The 16,923-nt window shown below is 40.9% G+C and overlaps 1 protein-coding gene across 1 annotated transcript in view; it reads right to left on the bottom strand.

Annotated features, from left to right (window-relative positions):
- Positions 1-16,923, bottom strand: part of GABPA (GA binding protein transcription factor subunit alpha) — a gene marked incomplete in the record, with an annotated part of 677,711 nt that overhangs the window by 465,532 nt on the left and 195,256 nt on the right. The window contains 1 exon segment of the mRNA XM_044071362.1: positions 8,707-8,791. Coding sequence (XP_043927297.1) covers positions 8,707-8,791 — 85 coding nt within the window.

Genomic DNA, 16,923 nt, shown 5'->3' with positions numbered 1-16,923 from the left:
CAATGCTTGCCAAAACATGTCACTGTAAACGTAAATCATAATATTCAGATTTCCCAACGAAGCTGCACTGGTCTGGCCATTTCTTCTTCAGCAGTTTTTTTCCCTTGGGAAACATAAAAGCTAGTCTGAATCTGTAATGGTACTTACACTCAGAATCCTCTATTAAGACACCACTAGTACATGACAAAACCGGCATGGAGAACAAACGCTTATTGTATACAGTACGTTTACACATACACAAATATCTAGAAGCACCAGTAACAGTTGTAAATGTTCACAGCAATATAAACAATATGCATAAACAACTAATAAACCAATCCAAGAATTTTCATATGCAACAAATGATGAAGAAATGCATAGTTTTTTTGTTATATTGACCTCTTCTCGAAGACGTATTGTTATGGCGAGTACTTCCCATAACTGTTCTCACTTCAGGTAGGGAGGGGGTCATTGTTAACAGTAATTTACAACATTTGTGTAGTACCTCAAGTAGTAAAAGGAGCATCCTTGGGATGTGGGCAGTTAAAGAATGCTCTGCAGCAAAGCCTCACAAAAATCTGTCCTAGCCCTACACTTCTAGTATTTGTTTTTGCATAGACAGCAATCCATTTATTATAGCAATAACCAATAACTGGGTGTGGTATACTGAAGACTTACTCATGGTTAGTGTGGTTTAATCAAGAAGGAGAAGCACATTTCCTTAACAATAATCCAAAAAAGTCCTTTTCCTGCCTGCAAGTAATATTTCTGACAAATACTGTACCTCCTTTGGGAAGGGGACTTTTGACTCTTCAAGATCACTTTAATGAAAACTGGAAGTTAAATAAAATTAAATAATAGTTCTTACTAGTTAAGGACATAGGAGAATTGAAAGCAACATATCTGATCAGAAAATACTCACTAGTTAGGGCACAGGAGAACTGAGAGCAGCATATTTGATCAGAAAATGAATTCCATTATTATTATAGATCCTTGGTGAAGTATAATGAAAATCAAGTACAACTTTCTGCAAGGACACTATCCGTAGATATTTTCCCTGTACATACATACACAGCACATTTGGTGAAAATCACTAAAACGTGAGTGTGTGTGTGTGTGTGTGTGTGTGTGTGTGTGTGTGTGTGTGTGTGTGTGTTTGCATGGGGATAAGCCCACCCCTGCACCCTACCCTTTTTTGGACGATTTCACTGCATGTTGTTACATGCAAACTGGAATACTAACTTCATGGTCATAGTGTCTTGAGGATAAGGAAATACACCCTTTAATTGTGAAACAAAGGTACCACACTCCTGCATTACAGCAGTCAAATGCTAAGGGGAGATGGTCTTTGGCATTATCCCTCCTGAAGATCTACATTCAAAACAGATGTAGACTTCAACCTTATTAGATGCTGAACACTGACAAGCACACTTGTTTCTACCTGTCTTAGATGCACATACTAAAATCTGCATCTGCATTCTGCTGAGGAAAAGACAAATACAGAACAATGGTATGTAGAAATGCAAAAATTAGAACAATCTGAAAAATCTAAACACATCCACAGTTACTTAGGCAATAAAAACCTTCACCGTAAACAAGTAAACGGCTTGCAATGCAATGGTCAGGGAATGAAATCTCGCAAACCACTTTCAGCTATTAAATGAGGAGGGTGGCAGATATAATTTTTTTTCTGTGACACCAGAGTTAATGTTTTTAAAGATGCATACAAAAATGGGCACAGAAGCATTTTTTCATCCTCATCACTGAAATGGTTAGTGTCAATACTGCCATTAGGAAACCATGGATGCCATCAGTTGTCTCACACTCAAAAAATGGTCTTCAGTGACCTGCTTACTGTTACAATGGATGCTGTGCATACAACTGAACCAGGAAATAATCTCAGGTTGAAAGATACAGCACCAGAACAGGAAAGTACAGTTGTGTACACTTACCATAAATGTAGATGTTCGAGTGTATTCACTGTTGCAGTCATCACATTAGGGTTATCTGCTTGCAGTAGCCCTCAGTCAGCCTGATTAACAAAGTCTTGGGTTCTGCGTCAGCTGACGTTTCTTCTTCCGTGAACTCAGGTCGTCAGGGGTATAAAACATGTAGCAGACGCCATTACATCAGTTTTTCTTGCCCCAGATGCCCCCCTAATAGGAAGCAATTAAATATATAATCAATTAAATATATAAAAATACAAGGTTATACCTCCAACAAAAAAGCAAATACATCTAAAAGCTTTTAAGCATTGTAAAGGAGAGAAAGGGTATGGCCAAAAGAAGTCAGGGGGCTGGAGGGAGGGTAACCAGGACTGCAACAGTGAATACACTCTAACATCTACATTTATGGCAAGTGTAGACAACTGTACTATGTCCTTCATGTTTCACAGTTGCAGTTATCACATTTGGGTAGATTCCCAAAGCTAAGGATGGGAGGAGGAATTTAGATAACATTAGGACCAGCTACAAGGCCCTGCAAGACTGCAGTGGCAAAGCCAACTCTGGATTTAGAGAAAATTGTCAAATGGTAACACTTGCTGAAAGTATGTACAGAACTCCAGGTAGCAGCTTCTAGGATGTCCCTGGTAGGTACGCCTCTGAGAAAGGCTGCAGAGGTAGATGCAGCCCTGGTTGAGTGGGGTCTGATCCCCTGTGGGATAGGTTTTCCATGGTGCTTATAGCAGAAATTAATGCAATGGCCTATCCATTTGGAGATGGTTTGCTTAGAAATAGCCTTCCCCTCTGTCCCTGCAGCAAATGTCACCAGCAGTTGTTCAGATTTCCTTTGAGGTTGAGTCCTTTCCAAGTAGAATCTAAGTGGTCTGTGCACATCTAAGGAGTGCAGTATCCATTCCCCTTCATTCTGTGGATTAGGAAAGAAGGTTGGCAAATGAATGGACTGATTAAGGGCCACACTGGATACCACCTTTGGCATGAAAGAGGGATTGGTCCTGAGGGACACCCTGTCCGCATGAAAGATGATGAAAAGCTCCACTGCCACAAGGGCCTGTAATTCAGATAACCTTCTTGCTGAAGTGATTGCTAAAAAGGAAATCTATTTTCCAAGAAAGGAATTTTAAATCTTCAGTAACAGTCGGCTCGAAAGGAAGAAGGGTGAGTTTTTTCCAATGCAAAGTTAACGGTCCCAAGCTGGAGTTGGAGCTCTCCTGGGTGGTCTTAAATTTTTGGCCCCTCTGAGGAACTGCTTAAGCAGTGGATGAGAAAACAGGGGAGGTTTTGTATAATAATGAGCTGAAATGGCTGAGGGGTGAATTTTTATCGAGGAAAAAGATAGGCCCTTGTGAAGCATCTCAGTTAAGCATTGTAAAATCTGAGGTAAATTGGGCACTGCTGTGCTCATCCCTTGAGATTGGTTCCAGGCACAGAATATTTTCCATTTTTCAGCATAAAAGTTTCTAGTACTAGGCCTCCTTGCCTCTAAAATGATATCCATCACTAGTTTACTGAGGGATGCTAAAGGAGAGATTAGGTAATTAGCCAGGCTGCTAGGTTCAGTGTTTAAAGCGGAGGGTGCAGAATCCGGTTCTCCTGCTGAGACAGTAGGGTAGGAGTCTGAGGAAGGTGCCATGGGGCCAACAGTGACACACTGCGCAGAGGGGGCGGTACCAGTGTTGGCGTGGCCAGTCTGATGCAATCAAAATCGTCCTTGGTTTGTCTTGTTTGATCTTTAGTAGTGCTTTGGAGAGCAGAGGCAAAGGAGGAAAGGCATAAACTGTTATGTTTTTCCAGCTGAAGGACAGAGCATCCACTTTCGAAGCTTGTCTGTGGGAAGTCCTTGTGCAAAATTTTTCCAATTGATAGTTCTGGGGGGAGGCAAACGGGTCTATATCTGGGCTCCCCCATTTGCTTGTCAACATGTTGAAAATCCTAGGTACTAGTTTCCACTTGTGTGGGTCCATGAGATTTCTGCTTAGTCCGTCTGCCAGTGTATTCAGTTTTCCTGGCAGGAATTGAGCTTGTAGATGCACTTGGTAGCTCAAGGCTGTGTTCCATAATGCCATGGCTAGTCTGCAGAGGGAGTAAGGATGTGTACCCCCCTGCTTGTTTATGTACCACATAACAATGGTGTTGTCCGTCTTTACCATTCATTGTCCTGGAAGAATGTGGTCCCTGAAGGTTGTCAGAGCATTCTGTACAGCTAACATTTATTTTAGATTGATGTGCAGGTGCATTTGACTTGGGTTCCATTTTCCCTGAATGCACGTCCCTGCTAGGTGCGCCCCCCCCCCCATGCATAGTCTGATGCATCGTTTAGGGTTTGGGTGGCAGGGGATAGTGTGAATGGTAGTCCCTTGTTTTGGTGGCAGGCCTCTGCCCACCAAAGGAACTCTAGGCGTAGGCAAGGTATGACAGAAATCATTGCTTCTAGATCCTGAGAGTGTTGACACCATAGGCTTTTTAGATACCATTGTAAATTCCTCATATGCAGTCTTGCATATGAAATTAGAAGAATGCAGGAGGCCATGAACCCCAAGGCTTGTAGTATTTGCCTTGCAGATAGCAGGGTTTTTGTGGCCACTTGTTTGAAGTAAGTTGTCAAGTGAATTTGTTTCTCTGGCGTGAGTAAAGCCATCTGGGAAGTTGTATTCAAGCTTGCTCCCAGGAATATAATTTGACAGGGTACCAGGTGTGATTTCGTTTCGTTTATGGTGTACCCCAGACAAGTTAGCACCCTTTGTAAAAAGCCACATGATTCAAAAGTATGTCCTGGTTTTCTGCCTGAATTAGACAACTGTCCAGGTATGGGTATATTTGAATATTTCTTTGCCTGCAAGATGCAATGACTGGAGCTAGGCACTTTGTGAATACCCTGGGCGCAGTAGATAAGCCAAAGGGCAGTGCGGAGAACTGATAATGAGTGTAGCCTGCGTTGAAGTGTAGGTATCTTCTGCAAGATTCCCTGATTGGGATGTGCAGGTATACTTCCTTTTGAAGAATCAGCATCTTGCATTTTGGAATCACTAAAAAGGTGTTTAGAGTAGACAGGTCCAGGATAGGACGCCATGAATTGTCTTTTCTGGGTACCAGGAAAAGTCTTGAGTAGAAACCTTGTCCCTTTTCCTCTTCTGGTACCAACTGAATAGGCCCTATGCTTAAGAGAGAGAGAGTACTTGCTTTTGGGCCTCTGCCCACTGATTTGGAGGTAGATCCAGCCAACCACTTGTAGTTGGTAATGTGTGGAAGTGAAATCTGTATCCTTGGGACACTATATTTAAAACCTATTTGTCCTGAGTAACGAGTCCCCAGTTCTTTGCATAAAGTGCAATCTTTCCCACCAAAGGGGCAGTCAGTTGAGAAGTGCTTAGAAGTTTTAAAAAGAAGATATTGAGACAGTTTACCATAGGGGAGAGTTTTATTACTCCCAGATTTGGAAGAGGAGGCCCCCCACTGCTTAGTCTTGTCCGTCCCCTGGGACTGAAGCCTGGATGCTCTGCTGGATCTGGGTTTGGACTGAGAAGGTCTGGAAAAGGCATGAAAGGACCAATTCTTAGAAGGCCAATGCCGACTAAATCTCGGAGGTTGTACTAGTAAAAAAGTCTTTAACGGTTTACATAGATTTAGCTTTTTCCTCCATTTTTAAGAACTTCTTCTGCCTTGTTCCCAAACAGGCAGTCCTGATTTAAGGGAGCATCCAGTAATTTCACTTTAACATAATCTGGCAAGGATTGCTCCTTAAGCCAAACATGACTTCTAAGTACAGACCCAGTGACAGTAGCCCTGCAAGATGCCTCTATTGAATCAAAACCACATTGCAACCTATGTTTACCAACTTGTTCAGCAGAATGCATTAAATCCTGTAAATCCTTATTTTCAGCACAATCAACATCATTTTTCTGTTTAAACAATCCAGTAGTATGCAGCTGATACTTTAACATATGAAACTGGCAATTCAAGGCCCTAATGGCCAAAGTTGCAGAAATGTACAACTTCTTACCCCATCTATCCTGCGCCCTGGAGTCTCTATCAGAGGAGGTAGGATTTTTGGTAGTAGTAGCTGTAATGCCCTTGGGTCCCTGTGAAATGGTTTCAGGATCCGCAGTATAATGTTTGAAAAGGAACTTGAGAGAGTCAGGAACCCTGTAATATCTATCAGGTTTACTGGGAGCAGGAGGTAGGGAGGTAGAGTCAGGGGCCATGCTAGATTCCGAAAAGGCATCATCAACAATGTCCAGTACAGGAGGTGTAGTTTAAGGAGTAAGAAATCCCCAAGTCTCTCTTTAGAATCAGAGAAATCCTGACTTTCCCAACGAAAATGCTCCCTGAGAGTATGCAAGGTTTCACCAAAAGATAAATCCTCGGGGGAGAGGGGTGATTGAGTCCTCAGCATCAGAATCCTCATAGGTAGATAAGAGTAAATCCTGGTCATCAGAGGAAACAAAAATTTCAGAATCCTGGTCAGAAGTATCATAAGCAAACTCAGTCCTAGGTCTCTTAGAGGGGGAAGGTTGGCTTCTCCTAAATAAAGTAATAGTCCGCAGTCATTCTTATTTGTTTTTTAGGCATCGAGGCCTGACCATGCAGTTTGGGCATCAGATTTCTAGGCATGGTTCGAGTTTTAGGCCTTGAAGAAGATGGCGTCTGTTTAATATGCAAGTCCGTAGGCCTGAATACACCCTCAGAAGCCGGTGCCTGCACAGCGGCTCCAGACCCATCCAAGGTAGACACATCCGTAGGTTCCACAGTTGAAGCATCTCACAGCATACCAGACTCCGAATGGGTCTCAGCAGAGGCCTGCAAATTTGAAGTAGTGGGTATGAGGGGCTGCGAAAGCACCTCACTAAGTACCGGCGCTTCGGCGGCCTGTCTCTGTCTTTATCTTTGTGTTTTTTCGGAATGTCGGTAGCCGGATGGCTTACCGAAGACATACCAGGATAATTAAACAGAGCACCAAAATATTTAGAAGCGAAAATATACCGACAACAGATAAGTTTTTGGTTTAAATAAGGCACAAAACTGACAGCGAGGTACATCGTGGTCAGGGCCTAGGCAAGGAATACAGTACGAAATAAATCTTTATGAGGTATTTACTTTCCACAAGAAATGCAATAATTTACTTTTACTGACATCGGTTTAGAGCAAGAAAACATTTCCCCAACGGGGTACTTGGCTTTTAGTTGAAGACTTCAGTTCTGAAACTCGAAAACAAAAATTCAGGAGTCGGCCGACTGGCACTTGCAAACTGCTTCTGCTTTGGGCACCGCACGGCAAGAAAAACTGATATAATGACGTCGGCTGCATGTTTTATACCTCTGACGACCTGATGTCACGGAAGAGGAGACAGCAACCGATGTAGGACCCAAGACTTTGCTAATCAGGCCGATTGAGGGCTACTGCAAGCAGATAACCCTAATGTGATGACTGCAACAGTGAAACACGAAGAACATCAAAGCAGAGATGTCCCCATATTACAATCATACCCATTCTATTACTCAAAAGTATCTGTTTAAAAGAATTAACACTTTATCATCATTTGGACTAAACTAATAAAAATTTAATGCCAGTGTATGGCAGAGATGGATAAAACCTTAGCTATGGCCAAGCAACCCGGGTTCAGATAGCGACTTGGGTACTTGAGACTTTGGCAGGGAGGAACATGCTTGCCTATCCCTGTGGTTAGTGTGTTCATCTAGGCACTCCCTGAAGGGAGGCATGGTCCATAGATGGAAGTAGCCCTTGGACAGACTACACTAACACAGTGAAGGGGGTAGGGATGATATCAAGTCATTACACACACACACACACACACACACACACACACACACACACACACACACACACACACACACACACACAAACAAAAGTGGCAAAAGTAGTCACCGCATGACTCACCAGGTGCCCTCAAGATCCATGCAAGCCCTAGCCCCACAGTCTGAGAAAGTCCATGGATGGAAGAAACTGGTACACCCAAGTTATGGATGGATGGAATTGGGACATGGAAAGTGGGAAACAAAAAAAAGTGTGTTGGGGGGGGAACTAATCAAACCTCCTAAATTTCCTACAATAGTCAAACAATGTAGTCTCTGATAATGAGGAGGAAAAAACAGTAATGAGGTAAAGTGAGACAAATGGAGACTATCACCAATTCTGAATATTTTCCAACTGGCCTGAAGCAAAACTGATGTATATTTTGTGCATTTGTGTACTACATGTGAGAATTAATGTGAAAACAAATCCTACTCCAAGCGTAGGAGTATTTCAAAGCCTGAATTTATCAATAAAGGAAGAAGCCTATGACCAAGAGGAGAAAATGGATACCCATTCCAACATGACATAACTGAAGAAATGGAAATGAAACAGTTCAAGGTTACACATGCAGGATGGTATTTGTGCAACGTGCTGCAGCATTTACTTCTTTATAGTTATTAACATACAATTCTTACAGTTTAATTTATTGCTAATGTTCAGTTTTAATATAAATGCATTACTATGACATGCTGCCTTCTAAACTCCTAGTTCTTTAATCTCCATAAATTAGATCTCTTGGCCAGATCGTTACCTGGTAAAACATACTTAATGGATAAAAAACATATTTATTAGATAAACGAGCAGTTACACATTTCATTCCAAATATAACAATTATTACAGAAAACTAAAGCAGACAAATGCATTCTAAAACTGTGCCCATTGACAAATGCATGTTGAATGAAAATGCATACCAGAAAACTCTTCTAAATGACTGATCAAAAAAGAAACACCCTACCTTGTCTGGACAACACCTGTACACTTAGTTGTACTATTCCATCAGTTTTCACTCCTTGATCAAACAGACTTCGGTCAGGATCCAACTTAAAAATAAAATAAAAAAAAAAATAAAAAAATGAATAACTCCAGATTTCTCATTTAACAACATGGCTGACAATGGTAAACAAAAATCTACTGTATACATTAGCAATTAGTCCTTACTTAAGGGTGCCTGACTCTTATGGAGTGTTATCCAAGTGTCTGCCCTTAAAAACTTACCATGGTTATCAAATCTGCTGTAAACTCCCTTAATATTGTTATACATGTCAGTACCAGGAAAGATATTTAGATATCTTACTGTCTACCAGCCAGGGCAAGAAACAAAACAAATTCTTGCTGTTTCAGTTACTCTATGAAGAGAGCATTCTCTGATGAGTCCTATGGCTGGGTTCTGCCATCCAGAATTTGGCAATGTCTTCCATGCTTAAGGGCAGATGTATGCCTGTAACAATGCAAAACTTGGCATCAATGTCAATTACATAGACCCCCCTCATCCACACTGCCCACTATTACTATTTTGTCCACTTGCCCCGAGAACCATCCTGCAAATCCAAGAACGATGATGATTTGTCCTATCCATTACTAGAAAGTATACACTTTCACGCCATACAGGGATTCCATTGAGATAACACTAGTTGCAACCTCCAAAGGCACCTAAAGAAGGGTAGAGGAAGGGTATTTTTGACCTACCAAAGAGGACCCCTTCATAAATTAACTGACAAAGTAAGAACATATGTAACTTTGAAACCTTTCCCGATGGATCCTATGACTGAAGAATTTCCAAGCAGTAACAAAAATTCACAAAAAACACACACTGCACCAAATGATGAATTTCAGGTAGTCATCCAATAGAGGCTGTCCAATTCAAAAATCCACAAGTCTCAGCCATTCACTTCAACAGTTTATTAAAAAACACACAGCACAAAAGATATCGGATTAAGCGCTTTCATCTCTTATCCAGAGACTTCGTAAGAATCAAATACCTACAAGGCAAGTTCATTTAAATAATCAATCTACTGCACAAGCATCCACTTCATTGGTTAAGTATACAATTGATAAATTGTGCATTCACAATTAAAGTGCAAAAGCTCTGCTTGTAAAACAACGTCACATCCTTTCTATGCATTGATGCCATTACTTAAATGTACTTCCTCAAGCTAAAAACAAAAAACATATATTGCTCATCATTATTAATAGTACAAATGAATAAATAATTATATACTATTATGTTGTAAATATATATTATTAAAAAATGTGTATATAAATATACTGCTAATATATTATAAAATCAGAATTAGCTTGAGGAAGTACATTTAAGTAATGGCATCAATGCATAGAAAGGATGTGACATGTTGTTTTACAAGCAGTGCTTTTGCACTTTAATTGTGAATGTACAATTTATCGATTGCATACTTAACCAATGAAGTGGATGCTTGTGCAATAGATTGATTATTTAAATGAACTTGCCTTGTAGGTATTTGATTCTGATAAAGTCTCTGGATAAGAGATGAAAGAGCTTAATCCGATATCTTTTGTGTTGTGTGTTTTTTAATAAACTGTTGAAGTGAACGGCTGAGACTTGTGGATTTTTGAATTGGACAGCCTCTATTGGAGGACTACCTGAAATTCATCATTTGGTGCAGTAACAAAAATTGACACAGAATCATTCACAAATCCACAGCAATGCACAGACCAATGCAAGTACAAAATGGCTAGATGCCAGAGCCAAAAAAGGGAAGACTGTCTGGAAAGGGACAGCTGCTCATGCTCAAACCAAGCACGTAATGAAAGCAGCTACTCTTGCAGCACTGTACAAAACTGCCAGCCTAAGCAAGTGTGCAACATCAAAATGTCACAGGAGTACCAAACCATCCTTAGGACAAAGAGGACTGAAAGCTCTCGCTCATAAGGTATATTTGAGCAGGAGGAGCCAGTCCCATCACAATCAATACCCTCTGGGAGACTACCCACAAAAAGCAGCTGTTTGGATTGCTTGGATTTCTTTTTCAGATACCCCAACACAGAATAATTCTTGACATCTCTAGATTTCTTGCTTGATAGCGTGCCTCCATTCAGTGCACATTTTGATGTTATACAACAGGCCTTGGAGGGAGCACACACTCCCTGCACTTCCACAGTTCAAGCCCCATACATTGGATACAGTACACCCGAAAGACAAAAATAGACAAAAAAAAAATATATACTTGTTCAGCTTAAAGAAAATTTTCATCTAATGATGCTGGATGGAGACCACCAACATGCTAGAGATTACACGGGCACATATTACTCACATGCAGAGGACCTTCTTGCAGATAAACAGAAACAGTGAGTACATAATAACGGTTACGCTACACTGAAGGCCTTTTGCACTGGCTAACTAATGCAAAGAATAAAACAATTTAAAACCTTCCCTTGGATGCTGAAGCCAAACAAAAGCTTAAAGGTAACCATTCAGAAGGTCAAGCCCTAAAACTCCAAGAAACCAAAGGAGGCCAGAGTCCTTACACCACTTTCCTAATAACACTTGATAGAGAGTGATGACCAAAAAGCTACAGTACAAATGCCCTTTCGAATAAGGTACTACCACCTGGTGAAGTGAACTTTGATAACATTTTCCAGTGGGCATTTCAATACCGGATGGCAAAACACTATCTACTTAATCCACTTAAATGGTGCTTGCTTGGTCACAGCCTTAATCTTCCTTAAAAGGAAGAAAAGGAAACAACTGTTATTCTCTTTCTGAATTCATATACCCTTCTCAGGTAAAACCTGAGCAGATGATGATCGTCACTAGGATAAAGGTCTTTTTCTCCTAGATATTGTACCATGGAAACAACAAACTCCTGATGAATACTAAAGTCATCTACTAGGGACACAGGTGGGTAGCAGAGTTTACATGAAGATTACCAAAGCCAAATCTGCAAATTAATTTACTGTCTAGGAAAGTTACTAATCTATTTGTAAACGATCGTATAATTACAAAACTTTATTAACACATGGAAATGAAATTACAGTAGCTATAATAAAATTCAACCCAATGTCAGTGAAATGAAACTAAATCAAATTACAGTACAGAGTCAATTATCTGAAACGTCACTTATCCGAACACAGCCTTCCAAAGTTTTTGGGTAAGAAAAATCATAAAGTCTGAATATGTAAATGTTACATCTATTTGCTTGTGTGCATTTTTTGAGCTTGCAGCCCACTTGGTTGTGAAAAATATTTCTTTGTTGTCCACTGGAATTGCTGAATGGTTGAAAAGTATATTCCCTGCATGGAGAAAACACAATATTTTAGAAGGTTTTTATCCAGTTTAATACGTTTGATTATCCGAACAGTGTGATTATCCAAACTACTCGAGGTCTCAATTAGTTCAGATAATTGACCCTCTACTGTAAACAGTGAAACAATGCTAAGCAAAAACGTAACAGATAACTTTAGTAAAATTCTAATTGTGGACAGTAACTGGTGAAATAAAAATAAGTCCAAACTCAATGAGGCAGCAACAAGTTAATAAATCAAAGCACAGGCAAGCACATGCTGTAGTTCTGATCACAGAGAGAGACCTATGGATGCTACAGCTTGTTCTACCAGTAACTATACCTTAGAAGTATATAAGGAACATTCTTCTGCGTTACAAAACCTTCCTCTCTAAAGGAAGCATTAGCGCGCTCTCTCTCTCTCCCCTTTTTTGTGGCATTTCCACATTATTCCAATTTCTAAGTGTACGTCATGTTAAAACTGCATGAAATCTAGAAATACTTTACTTAGGAATTTGCCTCCTTTCTTCGTACATTTCAGTAACTCTGAAGTAATACAGAACAGTTATGTGCTTGGCTGCATTCAAGACATCTGTTCAAGGAAAAGCCCACATAACAGGGTTATCTCTAGCTCTTCCTCCCTCTCCCCTCCTCAAAAAAGGAGCCACAAGTCATCACATCTCTGGAGAGTTGAACATCAAACAGTGTCAAAAAAACTGCTTTACAGAGACAAGCCAGTTCTGCTGTCAGAGGAGAAGGTTAGGCTGAGCAACACAGGGAAAACAGGATACCTTTAATTGATAAAGTAAGTCAGACAGTGAAGATATTATCCACTAAAGAAATAATTTTTACTGGGTCATGTTGAACAGCTTAAAAAATGGCCTGCATATGCATGTATTGTACAGACAATGGGAAAGAAAACAGATTAAAGAAAGTAACACAAAATAAATATTCTTTCCATAGATTTGTAAATAAAACAGCAATTCAGAATACTCCCATTCTATGTTAATGGTCAGAACTACCTGAAGCATAGGGAACAGAGTACACTATGGGAGAAAGAACCTTTGGTTAAAATCAATTGCTTCGGTGCTGCAACCCCTGTGTTTTGGAATACAACAAATAGCTAAATGCTGAATGCCTACATTCGTACTGTATACAAAATAAATGCATGGTAAGTTCTTGTGACCACAATGGTCCTTTAAATTCAGTGAAAACATTAACTAGATCTGAGAGCTGTAGCCCAACCAAAATCCTAAGATTCCCTCCCGTAATGGGTTTTGCTTACGCTTTTTCTGTGCTACAAAGGAAACAATTATTCTTTGCTGCAGAACATACGGATGGCAGCAACAGACTCTGGCAAGATGAAGCAGTTATTCGGTTATTTTAAAGTCAGAAAAACAGCAAATAATAGATTCAGACAGAATGAATTTTCAAGAGCCAGTCTGCCGCAAATTAATCCATCAGTGATTTAAGTCAATGTGTGCAGGTTCTGCACTGCTGGCTACATTTTGTTAAGCAAAAAGAATAATTCAGGTGTGCTTTTACTTTTACCCCTTTCTTAATGAAGAGGGGTATAAAAGATAGTTGAAGGCTAAAATAGAATCTAAGAGGGATATAATAAAGATACTTCTACTCAGGAGTAAAAAGATATTCAGTACTATAATTGTCCATGTATACAGAAATCTTACTTGCTATATGGACACTCTTTCCCTGTGGTAGCTTACATTATGCCATGAAAAGTGTGAGGCATCCAACATCAATATCAAAAAACTTCTAGAACACTGGAAAACATCACTTAGCTCATCATACCACTTCTAGTCCCTGTATAAGTTCATAGATGTGTACTAGGCTAATGGCCCTGGGGCTTTTACAAGCCTAGTCCATAGAATTACCCTGGCATAGTGACACCCGACCTTAGTTCCCAGTGCTTCTGTCGAGTAAAGCCACTGGAGTGATCCCTGGGGTGAATTTTCTATTGCCCATCCACTCATCAAGATTTCTCTTGAAGAGGGCCAGTGAGGTGCTCTGCTTGACATGTATGGGAAGTCTATTCCATAGCATGGGTAGTCTCTGGGTTATGAACCAGTCCCTCCAGCATGTTCTGTTGATTGTGGTAATGAGGATGAGGTCTCTGGAGTGTGTGGTGGGGAGGGATTGGGATTTCATTAGAGGCAGCATTTCTAACAGAGGTGGGTGTAAGTCAACCAGAGATCGCCTCTAAGTAGGCAATATGAGACAGAGAACAGATGGAGTTTTTTTTAGTCTGTCCATACAGGACAAATGCTGAAGGCCTAGGATCCTCTTTGTGAGGTACTTTTGCGGCCTCTCCAGTTGTTGCGGGTGTCTAGTGAGGTACATGCCAAATGGGGCATTGTACTCAATGATTGGTCTAATGAGGGAAGAGTAGAGGGAGACAATGACCTCTTTCTTCCTGGATGCAAAACCCTTAGTAATGAGATGTGCCACACGGGACTTTCTGACCACAGTGGCAATGGGGTGGTCAAAAGAGAGGTTGCTGTCAACCTGTGTTCCCAGATATCTTATAACACCTTGTGTTCAGTGGACTACCATCGATGTGGTAATTCATGTGAACCATGTTTTTCCCAAAGGGGATGACAACATTTTTTGGCACTAAGCTTAAGGCCATGGTTCTGAAACCAGTCGCTGGTCTCAGTGAGGCCTTTCTGTAGGATGTCAACATCACTCGGAGTTAATAATACCTCCTAACTTGCAATCGTCTGCGAACTTTGTCAGTGTCCTTTCGTGTTGGCCTGGACTTCAGAGAAGTAGATACCAAACAGGAGAGGACCCAGGAATGAACCCTGTGGGACTCCACTCATAACTGGTCAGCAGTCTGAGTTGAAGTCAGCAACTTTGACACTGTGGGTTCTACCTGTGAGCCAGTTTGCAACCCACCTAGTGATATAGGGGTTGATGCCTAGCTTAGCGAGTTTTTCTTGGATTCTTGAGTGGGGAATGGTATCAAAGGCCTTAGCCAGATAAGGTAGGCTGTATGAACCACCTTGCCTTCATCCACAGCTCTGGTGACTGACTCAAAGAAGTTGACCAAGCTTGAGCAGGCATGATGTACCCATCACAAAACCAAACTGTGTGGGATCCAGAGTTTGGAGATTCCCTATATTCTTGTTTATTAGGTCCATGATGATGCATTCCATAGTTTGCATATCAGACTTGTCAGGCTAATGGTGCGATAATTCCCTGGTCTGTAGTCGCTCCTCCTTTGTGGAGAGGGAGGACTGTAGCAGTGCGCCATTTGGTAGGGACAAAGCCTGAGGTGAGGCTGTGATTGAACAGGGTACACAGGTGAGGTGCCAGTTCAGTCTGTAGTTCATGTAGAACAAAGCCAGGAATATTGTCAGGTCCCATAGAAGCTGTACTCTTAGTCTTGGACAGTGCTGTTTTAACCTGTGCAGCAGTAATACTGGGTGTCTGGCAATCTACTGGCATTGTGACCGATTCCTTTGGGGGGGGGGGGGGTAAAGTTGGCTCTGAATCTGTCGCCAGTATATTGACAATATATGTTGGTTCGGTATAGATGGTACCATCGTGCAGTAGCTCAGAGCAAATCTGCCTATTGCCATGGAGATTCTTTACATAACTGCAGAAGGCCTTGTTGTTTTATTTACTATCTGCTGCAATTATGTTTTCATAGTTAGCTTTACAGGATTTGACGATGGATCTCAACTTTTTGTTGAGGCTAATAAGGGAGTTTTTCCAATCTTGGGACTTCACCTTATTCCACATCAGTTTCCTCCTTCTGTCGTAGAGTTTGTTTATGGCAGGGGACAGCCAGATTGGCTTCCTTTTTTTTTTTTTTTTTGGAGGCGAGCGTCTTGGTTCTGTTGGGTATGGTGAGATCCATGCATTTGTGTATGTGTTCGTACACTGCACTGGTGTATGATTCGGCAGTCATGCAACTGATCTCCATTTGCATGAGTGCAGTGAAGTTAGCCACCTCTGTTTTCAGAAGCCCAGAGTTAGCGTTGGGAGAAGTTTTTCATGGTGGTTACCTTTGAGGGGTGTAGGGGTGGGAGGGATGTGGATTTCCAAGGTGATTAGTTTGTGGTCAAATCTAACCAGGAAGGAGTTGACTACAACAGTCACCCATGTTAGTAATGACTAGGTCAAGGATGTTGCAACCTCTAGTGGGGATAAGAACGAGCTGGTCCAGGGCATTGGAATTAATGAATTCCAGGAAACATTGGGCAAGTGTATTGGTACACGAGAAGTTTTCCAAGTTAATGGAGGTGTGCAGGAAAAAAGATGAGACTTACCACGAAGGCTGTCGTGAGACGAACATGTCACATTAAAAAAGAAATACTTCAATACGAACAATAAAAAGTAGCATAAAACAAAGTTCTAGAGTGGATAAGCGCTTTTGGTAAAAACCTTCTTCAGATCCTCACCATTAACCAATAATTTTTCTTATAAAAGAAAAAATAACCAATCATCAAGAATCAGGAACAAGCTGGACCAATGAGCTTCTCATACTGACTCAACCATTTAGCATATCGAGATGACCAATAAGAGACTATCATAAAAATAGTTCTTCCAAATCAGGGCATGCCAGTCTCAAATTCATTCATAACAGTAGAACCAATCAACAAAAACCAGGAACAAGCTTGTCCAATGAACTAGTCATACTGAACCAGCTATTTAGCATAACAGGAGGACCAATCGTCTTTAATCAGGAAGCTTATTTGCCAATAAGAACCAAGTCATGACTATTCATAGTCAAGAAGCTCATCTTCCAATAGAAATTAGAACTTACTGTTCATAGACACAAGAGGAAAAGAGCCAATGAAAACACCCAGTGGAAGCAAAAGGAAACCAAGGGGCAAAATACGATGCCCATGCTGACTTAAATGCAAGCCTTCCTGAATGATAGCATAATT

This window comes from Protopterus annectens, chromosome 5.part0, assembly GCF_019279795.1.
Source record: "Protopterus annectens isolate FY-2018-M chromosome 5.part0, PAN1.0, whole genome shotgun sequence".
Lineage (NCBI taxonomy): Eukaryota > Metazoa > Chordata > Ceratodontiformes > Protopteridae > Protopterus > Protopterus annectens.
This window is presented reverse-complemented; position numbering and strand designations above follow the sequence as displayed.